Genomic DNA, 17888 nt, shown 5'->3' on the forward strand with positions numbered 1-17888 from the left:
TTTTATTAAAAACAAATAAATAAAGCCACAAAGAAGGTGAGAACAAGCAAGGAGAGGAACAGGAACAACATTTTGGAAGTTGGAAAGCAGATGGACAAGTAGAAACTGACTTAGCCGACCCAAGACAGCTTAATTCTAAGCTAGCAGTGGGGAAAACTGAGAACTATCCTTTGAACACTGGAAAAGTCCAAAAGGGCATAGGAACTGGCAACCAGATACTTCTGGAACTGAGGGTCAAGGGGAAGGAGAGGTTAAAGGATGTGTGAAAAAACAATCAGATCTCTGGATCCCCTCACCCACTCCATACCACTGTAACTGCTCCTTCCCCACCTTGGCCAAAGATGAGGTTTATTATCTGGAAAGGTAAAACTTTGCCCTAAGGGTAAGCCAGCACAATTAAGGGCTTGAAAACTGAAAAATTTAATAGCCATATATATAAAATAAATGCTTTAAGCTGAGACCCACCCAACCCTCTAATCAGCATAGCTCCCGGAAAACTAGGGCAAAACACTAAAGAAACTTACTTTGTCAGTTCCCAACAGTGGCCGCCAGATCACCCTACAGAGAAAACCTGTTTTCAAGCCCCTTCTACTTGCTCAGAACTTCCAATCAGCTTTTTAGTCCCCATCTATTAATCATTATTTAACAGCCAAAGATTCCTAGATATCTGAGGAAAGCCTATAAATAGAAGATTAAGGACCAAAACAATTAAACAGAAAAAAGCAAATTGGAAGAAACACAAACTATGCAGGGAGAAGGAAACTTTTAGAAAACTATCACTACTCATCCCACAAAGCTAAAAGAAGATATTATATTTATAAAAAGAACAGATGCTATGAAAAAGGATTTAAAAAGAACTCTTAGAAATTAAATTCCCATGATGACACTGTGGGTATTCAGAAGAGTTGAATAGAAGAGTTGAAAGATAACACTAAGGGAATCTCTCAGAAAGAACAAAAAGACAAATAGATGAAAGGGAAGAAAAGATAAGAAAATAAGAGAATGAGTCCAGGGCAGCAGACATGCATGTAATAAGAGTTCCAGAAAGAAAGAACAGAGAAAACAAGAGGAAGAAATCAACAGCAAAACAATCTCAAATTTCCCAGAACTAAAGGCCATCAGTTTCCAGACAGAAAGCGTCCAAGCACGCTCCAGGATGAAAAGACACCCATATCAAGATACATCATTATGAAATATCAGAGCACTCTTAAAAACTCCCAGAGAGAAAAACCAGTCTCATGCAAAGAATCAGGAATCAAACCGTCTTCCTGTTCTAAACAGTAACATTGGACGCTGGAAGGCAATGCAGTAATGTCTTCAGAATTCTGAAGAATTCTTTTCAACTTAGAATTCTATACCTAGCCAAACTCTCCATGAAGAATAAAGTAGGGGAAAAAAAGACATTTTCAGACACGAATTGTCTAATAAAGGAGAAAGAGACAGATGTGGAATACAAAAAAACAAAACAAAACAGGAAATCTACCACAGGAGAGGTGAAGGGAGAGCCTAGGATGACAACTGTGCACCAGATACAGATAGCAATTAAATCTCACTGGAGCAGAATGACTCAAAGAGTACAGAGGTTGAGAGTTGTCATCACATTGCCTCCTGATGTTGTACCATCTTTGGGACCCGATGAAACCACTGGAGGATGTAGCTCAATAAAGCCAGAGAGTAAACCAAAGAAAGGGAAGACATGAGGTCCAGGAGACTGAATAAAACCCAGGAGAAAGGCAAAGGGAAGGCCTAGGATAACAGCTGTGTATTAGGCCTAAAAGGCCACCAGTTCAGATGGAAAAATAGGGACGTCTCCGAGGGAAGTAACCGACAGTACTGATGGCACTGACCTTGTGAAAAGTCGCTTTAAAGGCTATTAGAAGCTATAAGAAAAACTAGTCATAGACACCAAAAAGCTAACTAACTGAAAAATTAAAGAAAGTACTAACTTTAGGAAAAACAGAAGAAAGAAATACAATCATAGCATACTACAATGTTTGGTTATGAATAATACTGCACAGGTGTAACAAGGTAAACAGAAATACTGATTTAAGCAAAAATTATGATATAGCTCTATTGAGAAGATAAGTGAGGGGAAGCTGAGAAAATAATGGTGAAGAGAGCAAATTCCCTCTCTACCGTAACAGGAAGACTAGACAGCATCTAAACCTGAAGACTCAGAAGTTAGCAGTATTCACATATTACTCAGCATTATAGAAATGTATATACACCAGAAGAAAGAGTTAAAGGCTGAAAACAGTTGTTTCTGGGAAACGTTGGGTGAACAGGAGGAGTGAACTTAGATATTTTTTGATATATGCATTTTAGCACAATCTGAAGCCTTAAGCTTTTGCATGTATTAATTTGATAAAATAAAAATTAATTGTCTTTAAAAAGAAGGATTAAAGACATTCTATATAGGGAAGATAGCATATGAAAAAGCAGAGTTGTGAACAAGCCGAGTTTTTCTAGAAAACTGTTAGTGCCCAGGAATGTAACAGGTGCAGGCATAAGCAAGCAGCTTCAGATGCTGCAGAGCAAAAGCAGTATCTCCTCTTCACCAGCTTTGTGGGCCTTGTGGTCACCTAAACTGTTCTAGTTTCTTTCCTCTGTAAGATCTGACTAATAACAGCACTGCCTTCATAGAGTTTTGAAAGAATTCAATGGCAGATGGAAACAGATGAATTTTTGCAAGCATGTTACGCTATACAAAGGTAAGGAAGGCAGGCACATCTCTGTCCTGCGGAAGTGTTCTCGGCTTCGAGCTTGGAGGGTTCCGGGCAAGGCAGAAAACTGCCTAGGGGAGCCCAATCCCAGGGAAGCTGTTCAGCTGCCTGGGGCAGATGAGGTCCCCAGAATCAGAGCATATCACAGCTGGAAACCACCAATGCCATGATTTACTAAAACAATGGGCTCTTGGAGAGAACCCTGACCTACTGGCTGCAGAGCTGGGAGAGGTAAAGCACCTGCTGGGGAGTCCTGCAGGCTGTGAAGCAGGTGGAGTTAACACAGTGGGAGAAGCTGCTGGGAGGTCTGGGGGAGGGGCAATGCCCAGGGCCAGCTTCCCAGTACTCTCAGCTCTTTCCCCCACCCTCCAAGGAGTGTCACTCTGTTTCCCATTCTACCAACTTATTGCTTCAAATTCCACCATGGAATTCAGTGACATGCACATAATGACAGTCTTAATTTCTAACACTTATATGATACTTACTGTGTGCCAGGTACTGTTGCAAATGCTTTGCATGAATTAATGCACTCAGTCTCACAATGAAGTTCCTACTATTCTCATCCCCACTTTGCAGATGAGGTGCTGAGAGGCCATATAACCTACTCAGTATCACATAATTGGAAAGGGGACGAGCCAGCATTCCAAGCCAGGCAGTCTGTCTCCAGGGTCTGCAGTCAGAAACACTATACATCACTGTCTCTCAGGCTTGAAACTCCCAAGACTCAAACTGCTCAACTATAAAATGGGGATATTTGAGGGAAAGGCCTCAAAAACTTTTTTCAATTGGAGAGCTTCTTTCCTTGGAATAAGATTCATCAGTCATGCATATATATATGCCTGAGGGTGAGGAACTTTTAGGGAAGACAAGTTTGAAGAAGAGCAGGGTGTATGTGTGGCTCCAGAATGGGAGGAGAAAGGGACCCCAAGCCACATAGGGAGATCAAACTGGAGAGAAAGCTAAGAAGACAACTGTCAGCTTGCACATTTTTGTGCACATAGCCAACCCCGTTCCATGCCTGTCCCCACAGCCCCCTTGGGCCCTGATCTGTGCAGCAGTCCTGGCATGGATCATACAGATGGCCTCGTTACCTGTGACGATGCAGGTGAATCTGACGTCGCTGTCCTCAGACACAGCCCGGGACTTGAGCGTGGTCTCAAATAGTGGCTGGGTCTCCTCTGTTAGCTGAGCAATGATGGAGCAGAAGGTGCTCCTAGGAAAGGCAAAAAACTACTCAGAGCAGTCTTCCCCCATTCCCACCACAGTATACCACAGCCTGGTGTTGTCCAAGGCAGCTTAAATCTTACCATGTCCGTCCGTCATCTCGTGGCCATGGCTCTAGCACCTGGGCAAGTCTTTCTTCAAAAGAGACTAGGTCTCTTGGCCAGGTCAGGAGCAGGGATGTTACCAAGGGGCTGAATGGAATCCTGACTCAGACTCATTACAACAGGCAGGCTTCTGACCATGGACCAGGCTCCTGAGCATGCCAGACCACCAGTCCTGGCATCCCCATCCCATCCTTACTCGGGGGGGCCTGGCTTCACACTCCACCTTTCATCTCCAGGGAAGCTCGTGCACAGAGGAGACACACACATGGATAGGCCCAGCCTCAGAGATGGAGACCTCAGCACAGCAGAGCCTCCATTCATGCCAAAGAGGGAAAAGATGGCTAATCCCAAGGATCCATAGGCCTAGGAGCTCAGGGGCCTCTCCTAAAGCTTCAGCTCAGAAGAAAAGCCCCTGCATTTGTAAGCATAGGCCCATAGTAGAAAAGAATAAGCTGGCCGATGCCAGGGGTCTAGACCCAATGGTGGACTGTAGCTCCTAGGAGTATCAGAAAAGAAAGATTTAAATGAATTCTGACCCTAAACAGGGCTACAGACCTACAATGGAAAGCCAGCCATGGCTCCCTTGTTCCACCCTTGGATACCACATGCTCAAGCGAATACATGGCTGGCAGCTCGAGGACCAACCAGCAGGACTGCCACATCCAAACAGATCTGCTCCTGCAAAAGCCAGGGCTTTTAGTTCCCTTGTGATAGTCCATCTCGCAGGATTCAGGGGCATTTGTGGGCTCACTGAGTCCAGTACAGACTCACCAGCACTGCTCAGCATTGACAGCCCTCTCCTGCCTGTGCACACGAAGCAAACCACCATGCCAAGTCCTTTCATGGGCCAGCAGAGACAGTGCATCCCTAGGCGTGAAGTGTAACCACATAGCCAGATTGTATGGTGCACAAGTCGTGCCCAGCCCTCCTCCCCCTCCCAACTCACACACCCTATTGTGAGCAGCAGGGAGGACTGTGAGGGTAATGTGAAGAGGAGCAGGAGGAACTGTGGTGGGAAAGACAAATCATTCAAAGCTGCCCTTCTCTGTGCCTCAGAGGAGGGGTGGTCGCCCGCGGGCAGTGTGTGTCACCCACGACCTGTCCATCAGGGCAGGTGAGAGTCTGGGAACACAAGCAAACAGGAGCTGCCACCCTACTTTGTGGGGAGGGCATCCACATTCAATTTATCATTTCTGTGGGTGTCATTCTGGACTTGAGTTTGAGGAGAAAGGCTGCATCCCAGGAACAGTGTCTAGAATCAAGGAAGACTTCTGCACTGATTGGGGTCCAGCTGTGCTTCCTGGACAGGAATGCAGATGCCTGGGCCTTCGGAAAGTTGACAGGAGTCCTCCCCCACAAAGACTACCTAGAAAGGGGATCCCAACTTCTCATGTGCCTGAACACTTGAGTTGGGACTGCATTTAAGACTTCCATAACACTCTCTACAACACTCTTGCCTAGAACTTACTGTCTAATAAGTAACTTATTAGAACTAGGAACTGTCTTTTCCTTTCCCTTTTAATCCACTCAGAAGTAGTGGATCCTTTAGGATCTAAACTATCAACTCTCTGGAACTCAGGAATTACAACATCTGAAAACATTTCTTGCTGCTCTCATACTAACAGTAATTTCTGACTTTGGGGAATATCAAATCCCAACCAACAGTTTCTGGAGAAAATTGCCATGCCAAAAGTAATCAGAGTTCTACAATTTTGCAGCTAATTCAAAACATCCATAATTATGTCCTCCCTACATAATTTGAATCCTACCCTACTCTTGAACATGAGCCTGGATCTAGTATTTAGCTTAGGCTCTTAGGGATGAAGCCACTTGGACATGAAGTCTAAGAAAATAAGCTACTGGGTAAGAGAAAAACAGGGAAATTATGCTTCAAGAAAATTTGCAGACGGGGGTAGGGTGTAGCTCAGCGGTCGAGCAGATGCTTAGCATGTATGAGGTCCTGGGTTCAATCCCCAGTACCTCCATTAAAAAAATTAAGTGCACTTAATTACCTCCCCACCAAATTAAAAAAAAGAAAAGAAAATTTGCAGAGACAAGTGCTCATGCTAGATATTCAACAACAGGTATTTATGTTATTTCATTATCTTTTTTTGAGTGAGAAAGAATGCTTATCTTCCCAAACTTTCCACACTAGGTCCTAAGCTATATTATAAAAAATGTTTACATTGGGAAATCATAAGTAACTGCTGAAAAGGATAACTAGAAGAAGGCCTTCTAGGGGAGCGGATCTGGGGTGCATTTGAGGGGGACAGGGAGAGTCACTGCATACACCATCATATTTTATTGCATGTCACCGCTTTCTGACCCCACTTTCCAAACCACGTAGATGTGGGATGGACTCTGAGTGTGCTGATTCCAGTCCCTTGGAAAGCCAAGAAATCTTCACATCTGGAAATGGTCTGGTCCCACCCTGACACCTCCAAGTCCTTCCAATTCTGTGACTTCATAAGGATATCAGAGCCTAATCATGTGCCTCTACAGAATGCCAGAATCACTGGTTTTCAACACGTTCAAAGGAACCTAACCCTACCCTTAGGTTTGGTTATTCACCTTGCTTTAAATAAACTTCCAAGATCCTCTCTTTCAGCACTTACCATGCTCCGCTTTGAATTAGTTGTGATACCCTCTCTTCCACCCTTTCAGACCATGAGCCACTCGGAACAAATGTCCCTCAGTATTCTCCCCTATCAAAGGAATTGTACATGGTAGATACTAACTATGTCTGTAGACATTATCAGCTGTTCAGAAACCAGTTAGCTACTCAGAAATCTTTCTTGGTGTAAAGAAACTGTAGTCATCTTTTCCCAAATCGACCAGAGTCTGGGATGAGGCCCAAGTGGTGGGAAACCTTCCCACTTCGATCATAACTGTCAGTTCAGCCAGGGGCAGAGAGCTGTCCCCAGCTCAGGAGGCATGAGGACAGTCATTCAACAGGCAAGCCTTGACCATGGGCCCTACTCAGGCACTGCCCTGGCTCTGAAGCAGATTCAGAGAACAAGCTAATGCAGGAATATGCTAACATGGTATTCCCTGACCTTACAGAGTTCACAGTCTGCAGGGGTGGAGAGGAGCCAAAGGAAAGGGAAATTCAGAGAAAGAGATGATAGAAGGAGAACTTCAAGAACAGAAAAAAAATTTTTTTTAAGGTAGTAGCCAGGGTTAGAAGATAGACAATAAGGTATCAAACCTAGATATGTGGTTACAAAAACCATGAAAACCTAGGATGGGGGAGAAATGGGTCACATGACTGGTGGCTCTCTGTTCTGGTCCCATAGTGCTTCTCCCAGGGGCACAGAGATATAGTTGCAGGCGTCTTGGGAACCCTTGCCTATTTCTGGGTCACTGCACCCCTTTCAAATGGTCCATGCAAGCATTAACTCTGGCCCCTGTGAGACCCATGCTCACATGAGTGCCCTTTCACACCCTCCCCAACCACCCTCCAGCCCTCCCTTCACCACATGCAGCCTGGTTAGTGCACAAGCAATCACCCAGAGGCCCCTCAATGCCCAGACCCAAGAAAAAAAGCAGTCAGAGAAAAGTAATGCAATGGTGCGTTTACCTTCCAGAGCTGGGGTGAGACAACCGGTTGCTTGATAAGCTAAGCAAAAACAGCAAATGGAATCATTAGGCCAAAAAAGCAAGGAGAGGAGGAGGCGAAATCAACAACAGTCGGCAAAGTATTAATCGGCCACCATCTGGGGCCTAAGGGCCTTTCTATTAAAAGGGACCAGCTGTCTCAGTTGGCCTGCTCCAGCTAGCAAGTGGCCTCACCACCTGACACCAACGTATCTGAAACCAAGAGCTCGTTAAATGCAGCAGAGTCCAGGGACGTGGTTAGGCAGGAAGGAAGCCCCTCGGGGCTGCACTTTGAGAAAGGTGTGTCCTGTGTACTTGAGTCACTTATAGGTGCCTGGCATGTTTCCCCAGCCCGCAGCACACCAGCTCCTGCTTCAACCCTTGATCTTTTGGGGGAGAAGAGCTCCCATTCCTGGAAATCCCCTCACAGGCTGGAAAGGAGATAGGTGGCTTGGAGAACACCCATTAATATGTTTAAGTATGGTTAAAGAGGCCACGCAAGGCAAACCAGCTGGGAGAGTAAAAAAGAGGAGAAAAACAAAGCGGTTAATTCAGCAGGAGCCAGGAGGCACCCAATTTGGTCAGACTAGCACAAGGTCCGTTATGCTTAGAGGCCCTGATCATTGATCCCTTCTGCCCTGGGGCAGCTGAAAGCAGACACCAGCTAGGGACTGTGTAAGCCACGAGGGTGGAGGCGTTGAGGACCTACACAGGGCCTCCCCTTAATGGATATCCAGCCCACTTGATATGAGCCAGCTTTTACCTCTGCCTCCGCTTTTCCTAACATAGATATCTCCAGTGGAGTCTGGGGCTGCTATCTCCCACAGCTCTCTGAGAGATCCCAGGGCCACTCTATCCACACACATTCCTTCAGCTGTCCCCACCATGAGAATAGCTTTTCCTTTGTTATCAGCAACCCAGCCTGCTCCATGGAAGTTTCAGTCTACATATCTAACTACTGACAGCCTGTATCTTTATAACCAAAATATCCAAACTCATCCTCTACCCAAAAACACGGCTTCCACTCTAGTGCTCCTGTGTTTGTGTATACCGCCAGCACTCTCCCAAACTCCAAAGCTGTAAATCTGCCATTTTGGTCTACTCTTTGTCCTCCCAAGCCCAGTCAGTCAATAATCTCTTCTCTCTACTCCTTCTGCTGTGTTCTGATCTAGACCCTTATAGTTCCATATTTAATGACCACCTCAACCCCTGTTCCTTTACCCCTCATATCACACCATCTCTCTGAAAAAAAAAAAAAAAAAAAGCTACAACCCCCCCACTGTATATTACATTGTCTACACTCCTTGACTGGGCACTTAAACCCCTCTATCACCTACTCACACTCCTACTACAATCATAGTTCTCTACTTTCCAACACTCAGGTTCCACTGTAACCAGACCTGCCCTTCACTAGCATGGACACGGCCACTCCTGGCCTCTGAGACTTCAGTTTTGTCCTCCCTGCTTGGAAAGCCCTCCCACTTTCCTTCTGCTCATCTAAATCCTGCCCACCCAGGCTTCAAACCTAGATCTTTTCGTAGCTTCTATAGTTCCTAGCACAGTGCTAGGCATACAGTGGGTCTTCAATAGCTGTTTCATGGAAGGAAGAGAGAGAAAGAGGGACAGGAGGGAGGGAGGGAAGGGAAGTGCATTTTTCAAACCCAAAGGGTCCCACCCCCAAGAGGGAGCTCCTGCTCCAGAATGAAGCTGCCTTTGCTCAGAGCTTTAAAAATCCCTCAGAGGCTGTGAGGGTAGAACTTCCCATGGTTTCAAGGCACTGGCCAACTGCATCCTTTCCTGACCATGAACTTCGTTTGCCTTTCTTCTCAAAATGGAGAGATTTCTCCTTTGCTGAGTCTGGATCTCCTCCCTGGGAGAAGGAGAGCATCAGCTCTCTAATTCAGACAGAAAGTGACAGGATCCACAGTTTCTGCCTGCAGGTGGTGATGGTGACCCCTCCCTGGCTCTCTCTAGGACTGGCTGTAATGCTCTGCCCTCTGGCTCCAGGGTCCTGCTTTCTCTAGGCTTCACCCTTAAATAGTTAGCCATGTCAGGAGTCCTGAGTGATGGAGGAAACTTGTCTTCAGAAGGTGGGAGATCTTTGTGTACCCTGCTGACTGGGCCAAAGGTAGGCTCAGGGCTCTCACCCTCAGGTGAGAAGGGAACTCCTCATTTACTGATTATGAGGGGGTCAGAATCAGAGACGTCAAATGTTGGAGCAGAAAGGCCTAAAAGACCTATTCGTTCTATAGAATGGGAATTCAGGGTCTAGGAAGGAAAGGTCTCTTCATAAAGGAGAAAAGGGCAGGAGGGACGAGGACTGGCCATGGAAGCTGCAGCCACCCATTTTTTCCTGGTTTTCATATATTCTGGGACATAAAACGCCCTCAGAAAGTCCTGGCCTGATGCCCCAGTTTCCCTGAAAGTTCTAGATAACCTGCCTGACTCAAGCAAAATGGAAGAGGTGTTACAAAGCTGTAGCAAATATCATGAGTTCTGCTGCTCCTCTGAGCCCACATGGACCAGGGCCTCCAAGACATGATGAGGCAGGGATTTCTGGAATTTCTAACTCCCTCAGAAGCTACTTAGTTATAATTGCATCCACCCAGCTGTGGTTCCTTAACCAACTCTAGTCTATCCATGCCCCACCTTCCTGTAGACACTGGATACCCCAGGAGGTAGGGCCTAAAGTTTGGTGGGACTATATGCATGTTGGACCTCTGACCCCAGTAGGTATTAGAAATATCCTTGAGCTGACTATGGACTCGAAACCGCTCCAGGCTTGTGGGGAAGGGAAGGTACACACAGGAAGATAGGTTCTAGACCTGGGCCAAAGCTTCTGGCAGCTTGGCCCCCAGCCTAACTGTCCATCAGCTCCCAGGAGCAGCCCACCCTCCCAAGGGCCCCCGAAAATGATGACTCACAAGCTCTATGAAAGATCTGCATAGAGGTGGACCCAGAAAATGTTGAAGTCAGTACTGAGTGGGACAGAACTTGTCTCTGAGGACGCTGGGATAGTCAGGGCTCATCTGGACTGGAGCCAGGGACAGCTGGCAAAGTTCTCAAGGGACCCTCTTTCTCCTTGTCTCTTTGGCGAGAGGCTTTTCCATAGGTGAGAGAAATCTGGCCCTCCTTGTCCCTCAGGACTTGTGGGGGTCAGTGGCCAGTTGGCTGAGGCAAAATACAGCCCATAGTATTGGGTCATAAAACCCCCTCTCCCACTGCCCCAACTCTGCCCCTACAAACACTCGTAAAGAGTCTCCTTTTAAGAACATACTCACTTAGGTCCAAAGAGACTTAAGCCAGACACTAATCTACCCGTAGTTCTCAGGCTGACACAGTGCTTTGTTCTCATTTGATGTGCAGTTAAAATTTATCTAACATACAACTGTCAGGCAGGCAGCTTTAGGAAGTGTGCACTCTTTTCCTTTTTCCTAACAGCCCAGATCCCCTACCCTCCCAATTCTGCCTGGTTTTCAAGCCATCCTGCTGCTGTCTCCAAGAAGGGCCCTGCTTCCCTCTTCTACTTGTTCCGCTGGTATTGCCAAAGGCCAGACACGGGAGGCAAAGCCCAGACAAATCACTGTGACAACTGTGAGACACGTGTGAGGCTCCTACAAGGCAGTAAGCTTCACCACGTACTGGAATAAACATACAAATTTCATTCCAGTTTTTCCATAGAGCCAGTGGTTGGGAGGAAGGGGCATTCTTTCCTGGCAACCAGGGGCCTTGTTGAGTTTGACTCAGTCACCAACACCAGCCCTCAGCCCTGCCCCAGACATGTGACACCATTTGACGAGTTTTATGCAGAAACCGGTTCCGGTTACATTTGAACTTTTCCAACTCCAAGGTCAACAGAACTCAGCCAATCCACGAGGAAGTGCTTGGAACTTTTCCTGAATGTCCTTGATGTCTGTTTTTCTGCTGTTTTAAGAACAGAGGACAAGAGGTCTCCAGACAGCTTCTCAGAGGAGTGGCTGTTTTCTGCATAACCTGCAGCAAGCCAACTTCTGGGGCTGTGACACAACCACTGTCCCAATAGCCAACCATCACAATTACCTTTGGAATAGGCTCCAGAGTTGGAGGGAAACTGAGCTGCCATAGGGGACAGGAAGTGTCCGTCTCCATGGTAATACACCGTTCCTGTGTGTCTGTGTGCCTCTGAGTGCAGATGCTTCTCTATTGTCTACGTGTCTTTATACCTGTGGATAGCCTAGCTCCTAGAACAAAGCATCCACACCTCTTTAACTCTTGGAAGAGGAGCAAAGGGCTCATCAGTTCAGTCCCCTCCCTTGGCATCCCATTTCCTCAAACTGGGCAGGGCAATTGGCCTCCTCAGAGCCACAAGCTCTGAATCTTCAGGCAGGGCCAACCAGCACCTCCTGCCACCCCTTCACCTCATTAGCCCCCATAAAGATCCCGGGGAAAACCAAAGTCCTCGGTCCAGAGGAAGAACCCTCTTTGCATGGGTTTATTTCTTCCTGGTGAATCGTGAGCTAAGCAGCCCCACTCAGGGCAGTCCGCGCTTCGCTCCTCCCGCTATCAGCCCACCCCCCATGAATGCTTTCCCCCTCCCTTCCAGTCGGGAGGAATTTCGGCCTCTCCAGCTCTCCTTATCTCGAACGGTGGAATCCAAGGCCAGGGAGTAGCTGCGCCTGGGGTGAGGGTGCGGAGGGGCGGGACTGAGGTACGCAGATAAGGAGAGCCTTCAGGCCCCTGTGAAATCACCCCAAAGTAGGTCCTTTCTCTTCCCCTGAGCCTCATATTGCCAGAGGCCTGAGGCCCACGGGCCATGAGAGGTCAAGAGGAGCCGTGAGGGGCCGTGAGGGCCGGGCCGGCCTGGCCGTGTCCCCAGGCCTCGGGCGGCGCGCCGGGGGCCCATCCGAGGGCCTCGCACTTGGCCTCCGCCCGCCCGACGCGCCACCCCGGCCCCCAGGGCGCGACTCACCTGGTCTCGGGCCGCACGCTGAGCAGGTAGCTGCGGCTGGTGGGGCTGGGAATCCACACTGGCCCGTCGTCCTCGCCGTCGTCCCCCGCCCCGGACCGTCCGCCCGAGCCCCAGCCGCGGCTGGGGGCCCTCCGCGACCCCATGCTGCTGCCGGCTCGCGCCCGCCGCCGGCCCCTGCCCGCTCTCCAGGCCCCTGCCCGCTCTCCAGGCCCCTGCCCGCCAGGCCCCCGCGCCGCTGGCGGCCGCTCCCGCCCGCCGCTGACGCGCGCCCCTATTTATAGTCCCGGGCCCAGCCGTCGTCGTCACCTGCTGCTGTCCCTCCCCCGGTCCGGCCGGGCCAGCGCGGCCTCCGAGGCGCCGGGGGGCGCCGGGCCGCGGGGGCCCCCGCCAGGCCCCGCCTGAGGGGGACGACTCCGGTCCATGGGTTCCTTCCCTCAGTCGACGGCCCGACGTGTGTGGAGCGCCCCCTCCGCGCCCGCAGCTGCCCCGCGTCGGGGCCCGGGGCCCGGGGAGGCCTCTCGGAGCGAGGGGGTGAAGGGGGAGCCCCCTCACCGAGGACCCCGGCGTCCTGTCAGCCTGCCTTCCCCGCTCGCGTCCCGTTTTGCAGGCGTGGAAGCTCGGGTTCTGCGGCCTTTGCCAAGCGGAAGGTGTAGAAGTACCCAAGATGCTGCGCGGGGGTTGCGAGGGAAGCCCCGAGACCGGCGAGGCCAGGGGAAGGCGCCGAGGGGCGAGAAGCTGCTTGGAGCTTGGGCTCGATCCACTAGGAGCCAAAGACCCGCCAGTCTTTCTGGCAGCAGCCCTGACTGACCCTGGCCTTGCCAGTGGCGGCTAGTCCAGCACTTAGACAAACCCAAACCCACATACTTCCATAAGTGACCTCAGTCCCTAGGAGGCCAGAACTCCTCTGAAAATGTCTTGTATTTCCCTTCATTACCTAGCACACATTAGGGGTTCAGTAAACACTTCTAGAACCTCCTTCTCCTCCCTGTTCGGCCTCTATTTCCTAGCACCCGAGGGGGAAATGGGCTGAGTTCTAATGCCCAGAAAAACAATATAATCATTCAAAAATTTCTGACAGTAAAATTCTAAGCACTGTCTAAGCCTGGTTCTAAACATTGGGAGTGACCACAGTTTGTTTATCCATCTTTTTATCTCCTGTATCCTTGAGAGTATCCAGAAAGTCCCTGGAGCTGGGTGGTTATAATCATTAGAAAGTTGGAGCAAAAGAGTGCAACCCCTCTGTTCTAGAAGCTACACTCAGATCCCCACTCCTTTTGCAAACGGCTCTTCCCCCACTCTCAGTGTGGTTCCAATGGCAACTGCCTTGTTCCCACATGTGCCCACGCCCCCACTACCTCCACTCTCTCATCTGACTCAAGCCAGGCTATTCATGGTACCCATCTCCCTGACCACATCAGTCCCAAGGTGTGTCAAAGTTCTTCACCAAAACGTTTTTAACTGGAATCAGGGAAGAAAACCAGTCCTTCTGTGGTGGAAAACTGAGCTGTGAGGTCTAAGCTTTCAGCAGCCATATTTTCTGCTGTGTGGAGAAGGCCAATATGCAGTGAGGAAGAAGGAAGCCAAACAGAGAAGTGAAGGCAAGGGGCAGAGAGTCCTGATGGTTTTCAGGTGCCTTGTTGTAAGTGTTCCTGATACTCAGCTTTGTCCATGGCCTACCTGCAGATTGGCAGTTCAGCCATTTCTTGGAATCTGTACCCAGAAAGTCCTTCCTTTGCTCAAACTGCTTCAAATTAGTAGAATCTAAGAGCCTTGACCAATCCTGAAGCATTTTCTCCTAATGAGCTCGGATTTGTCTCCTGACCACACGGCCCCATCATTCTTTTTCTTGGCTCTCTGGAGGTGTGCTTATTAAAATCTCTTCAGTTGTCTACAGGACAGACCTTCACATATTTGAAAGCCTGCTTGAAGCTTTGGTTCATTTGTTTAAGTGACTATCCATGTATCAGGCTTGAGCACATGTGTTGCAGGCAAGGGTCACAGAATCTGCACCTTCAAGAATCTCATGGTCTAAAAGGAGAGACAAGCATAAAAGCAAAATACAATTCAAGGTGAAATGTGCAATTATAAAGCTATGTCTAGAAGAGCATAAAGTATAGAAGATTGGTTAGTTCTGCCTAGGGATTTGGTTAGGAAGGAAGAATCCAAGTAAAGCTTGAAAAGGATTTTAAAAATTGGGCAGAGGGCAGGGTGGACAGAATATTCCAGATGGAGGGAATAGCATGCACAAGGATATGGAGGTATGAAACAGCCTGGTATTCATTCAAGTATATTGGATTTGGGTAAGTAGAGAGGCAAGCGAGTTAGGCAGGGTCCAGATCCCAGAGGTCTTGCCTGGTACAAGGAGGAACCTAGATTTCCCTTTAGGCCATTTCTTATATGACAATGGATATGATGCCACTAGTTACCTAGTAGTTATTCCAATTTATCAATTTCCTTTTGAAAATGTGACACACACACCCCACCACCACCACCACCACAAGTGTCAAATTAGAGCAGCCTACAACTGAATTAGCACCTCTCTGGGGCTGGGCTTCACAAAATTAGCATCAATTTTTTTGGCAGCCAAATTATTTCATTGACCCTAAGCCTGTATGTTTTCAACATGAACCACTGTTTCTAAGTCTTTCCCACTCCTACTTGTAAAGTCTTTTTTATCTTAACTGCAAACTTTTACCTTTTTTTTTTTTTAAGTTAAATCTCATTTTGTTCATCTCACACTCCCTTTCCTTCTCATCTGAATCTTTTTGAATTCTGCTCCTGTCATCCATTGTATAATCTGCCCTTCCGGGTTCTTGCTATCTGCCAATTTAACAAGCAGACTTTCATGATGGTGGGGGCACAGTTGAGTAAGGAGTATCAAGGCATTCAAGGATGGAGAGGTCAAAAAGGCACAATCTCTCCTGAATTTACAGTCTAGCAGAAGAGAGAGGATATGTAAGGTGGTGTTTAGCAAGAACTAGGCTAGGAGTCTGGAGACTCAGGTTCTAACCCTGCTCTTCCACTGAGCCACTGTGTGACCTTGGGCAAGTGGCTCACCATCCCTGAGCTTTACTTTAGACTTCTCTTTTGTTAAAAGGAGTAAGGTCATGATCCTTTATCATCCTGAAGATGACAGATGTTGATTCAGCAAGTATTTATTAAGTCACTACTGAATACTATAAGCCAGGCATTATGCCAGGTACCGATGGTATAGAAATGAATGTTATGGTCTCTACCCTCAAGAACCTCTCAAGCCTGAAAGAAAAATAGAAAATTAAACCAGAATCACCATCAATCCTCTAACAGAGGTTTGCACATGGTCCTGAAAGAGCACAGAGGAGCACATGCTGTGATTCTGTGTTTGGAAATAACCAAAATACAAGGCAGTCAGTGTTTGCTATTAAATACGAGTACTGATGAAGTGTTGTAGGAACTTGTTACTGGTGCCAGGATCCCCTCTCCCGATTGTTTTGAACTTCCAGAGTAAACTGGGTGCCTGTGGTAGGAAAATCTTGGGCTACTGTTAATTAACATCCTTAGCTCAGCATAACAAGAGAAGCTACTCTCAAGAGTATGACAGGGTCTCCCAGGACATTCCAGCTCAGCTACATCAGCCCCTCTCATCAAGGTCTGGATGAGTTTGAACATGACTTTTATTTTGACTTTGTTCCATCTTTTCCCTTCCTACTCAGCTCTCTCTCCTCCAATGCAAACAAAATTCCAAGGGAAAAGTCTGCCCTCCTTTGAAGCACTGGCCAAGGGCACACATTACCTAATATTTATTAGCTATCAGGATAACATTCCACATTTCTCATCATCTCCCACCTGAACTTATTCAATTCAGGCCACCTCACACTGAGTGCCACTGTGCACCAGGCTCTGGTTCCCTGTCATCAGCCCACCCTCCTCTGATAACTGAGTCAGCATTGATCTCATCCTCTCAAAGACCTTCACCCCAACTCCCTTGAGCAACCCAATCAAATGTCCACCACTTGAACCTTGTCAGAGGAATTTCTCCACCTCCAAAATGCCATCTGTTATCCTTCCCATCTACCAAGCTTGCCCTCAGCTTTAGGGCAACTCCAGACTCCAACTCTCTTCTAACTTCTCCACTCATGAGTTCCTTCCTGGCTTCTTTATCACCCCCATCCCATCCCCATCTACACATCTACACATAGACATGGACAGTAACTCCAACTACCACTAGACTTTCCTCTGGGATCTCATTTCACTTGCCCCTTGACCTTCTGCTAAGTTTGCCTTGCTGCTTCCTAACCTGGAGTCTGGCTGTGGGCTTCTTGCTCTGAGGCTGGCCAACATTTCTGGTTTCCAACCTGAGTCCGGTCCCAGGCAGTTTGGCAATCCTTTTACGTTTCCCCAAGCTGACCTTTTCCTTTCCCTACAGCAACTGTTCTAAACAAGATTCCAACCTCCCCTCGCCTTCTTCACTGGCAATAGTCAACTGTCCCTTAAAATACAGGGAAAAGTGAGACCACTGGGCAAGGACTTCCACTTTGGAGGAGGACAGGCTACTATATCATCCCTGAGTCGCCTACCCTCTGCTTCAAAATGTATATCATTCCTTTCCAAGGCCCTCAAACTTCTGCTCCATCAGCTCTCCCTGTCCTCCCCTGCCTGGCCTCCTTCCTCACAGCCTAGGAGGATGATCAATGTTTACTTTTCCCTGAAATATTTACCTTATCTTTCTCTTCCCTTCACTACCTTTACTTCTCAAAAGAGCTCAAAGGAAACCAGGCATGTTATCAAGCAGTAATGGGTAACCAGAATTGGGTGATAAAGTGCAAGCTTTGGCTTCCTGAACAAAGCAGAAGCATCCCAATGACCAGAGCTGAAGCAGAGGTCTGCCTGACAAGAGTGGCCAGATGCCAGCCCCTGAATGCTACAGCATTGCTCCTCAGGATCAAAGATGGTCCCTGGCCTGGGACGGAAAGAACACATGGCCCCAGCTGTGAGGTGGGGAGGCAACAGAGGGTAGGGACCACTCAGCATTGGCAGGAAAGGAACTTGGCATGTACCTCTAGCCTCGTCCTGCCACTGTGAGGCCTCAGCACTCTCTAGAACCCTCTGGGTGAGGTCCCTTCAGCCTGTGTCTGGACATCTCCGGGGACTGGGAATACGCTACTCCAGGTGGTCCATTTCATTTTTAGGAGAACCTTCCTTCTATGGAATCTAATTCTGTTCTGCCTTCTGAGGCCACACAGAGGAAATCTAGACTCCTTGGTGATATAATAGCCCTGCAAAGGTGTGAAAAAAAAGTGATCATGAAACATC

General features: G+C 48.1%; 1 protein-coding gene across 3 annotated transcripts in view; it reads right to left on the minus strand.

Moving 5' to 3' along the window:
* ALPK3 (alpha kinase 3) overlaps nt 1-12850 on the minus strand; it is a 48179-nt gene extending 35329 nt beyond the window's left edge. The window contains exons 1-3 of one of the 3 annotated variants that reach the window (XM_032469224.1): nt 12597-12849; nt 7632-7670; nt 3815-3936 (exon numbers count right to left, since the gene is read on the minus strand). In XM_032469224.1, coding sequence (XP_032325115.1) covers nt 3815-3936; nt 7632-7670; nt 12597-12739 — 304 coding nt within the window. In that variant the 5' untranslated portion in view covers nt 12740-12849. Of the gene's footprint in view, nt 1-3814; nt 3937-7631; nt 7671-12596 lie in introns of all 3 variants that reach the window. The other 2 variants (XM_032469226.1, XM_032469225.1) reach the window with 2 other exon arrangements.
* Between the last annotated feature and the right edge of the window lie 5038 nt (nt 12851-17888).

This window comes from Camelus ferus, chromosome 27 (genome assembly GCF_009834535.1).
Source record: "Camelus ferus isolate YT-003-E chromosome 27, BCGSAC_Cfer_1.0, whole genome shotgun sequence".
Lineage (NCBI taxonomy): Eukaryota > Metazoa > Chordata > Mammalia > Artiodactyla > Camelidae > Camelus > Camelus ferus.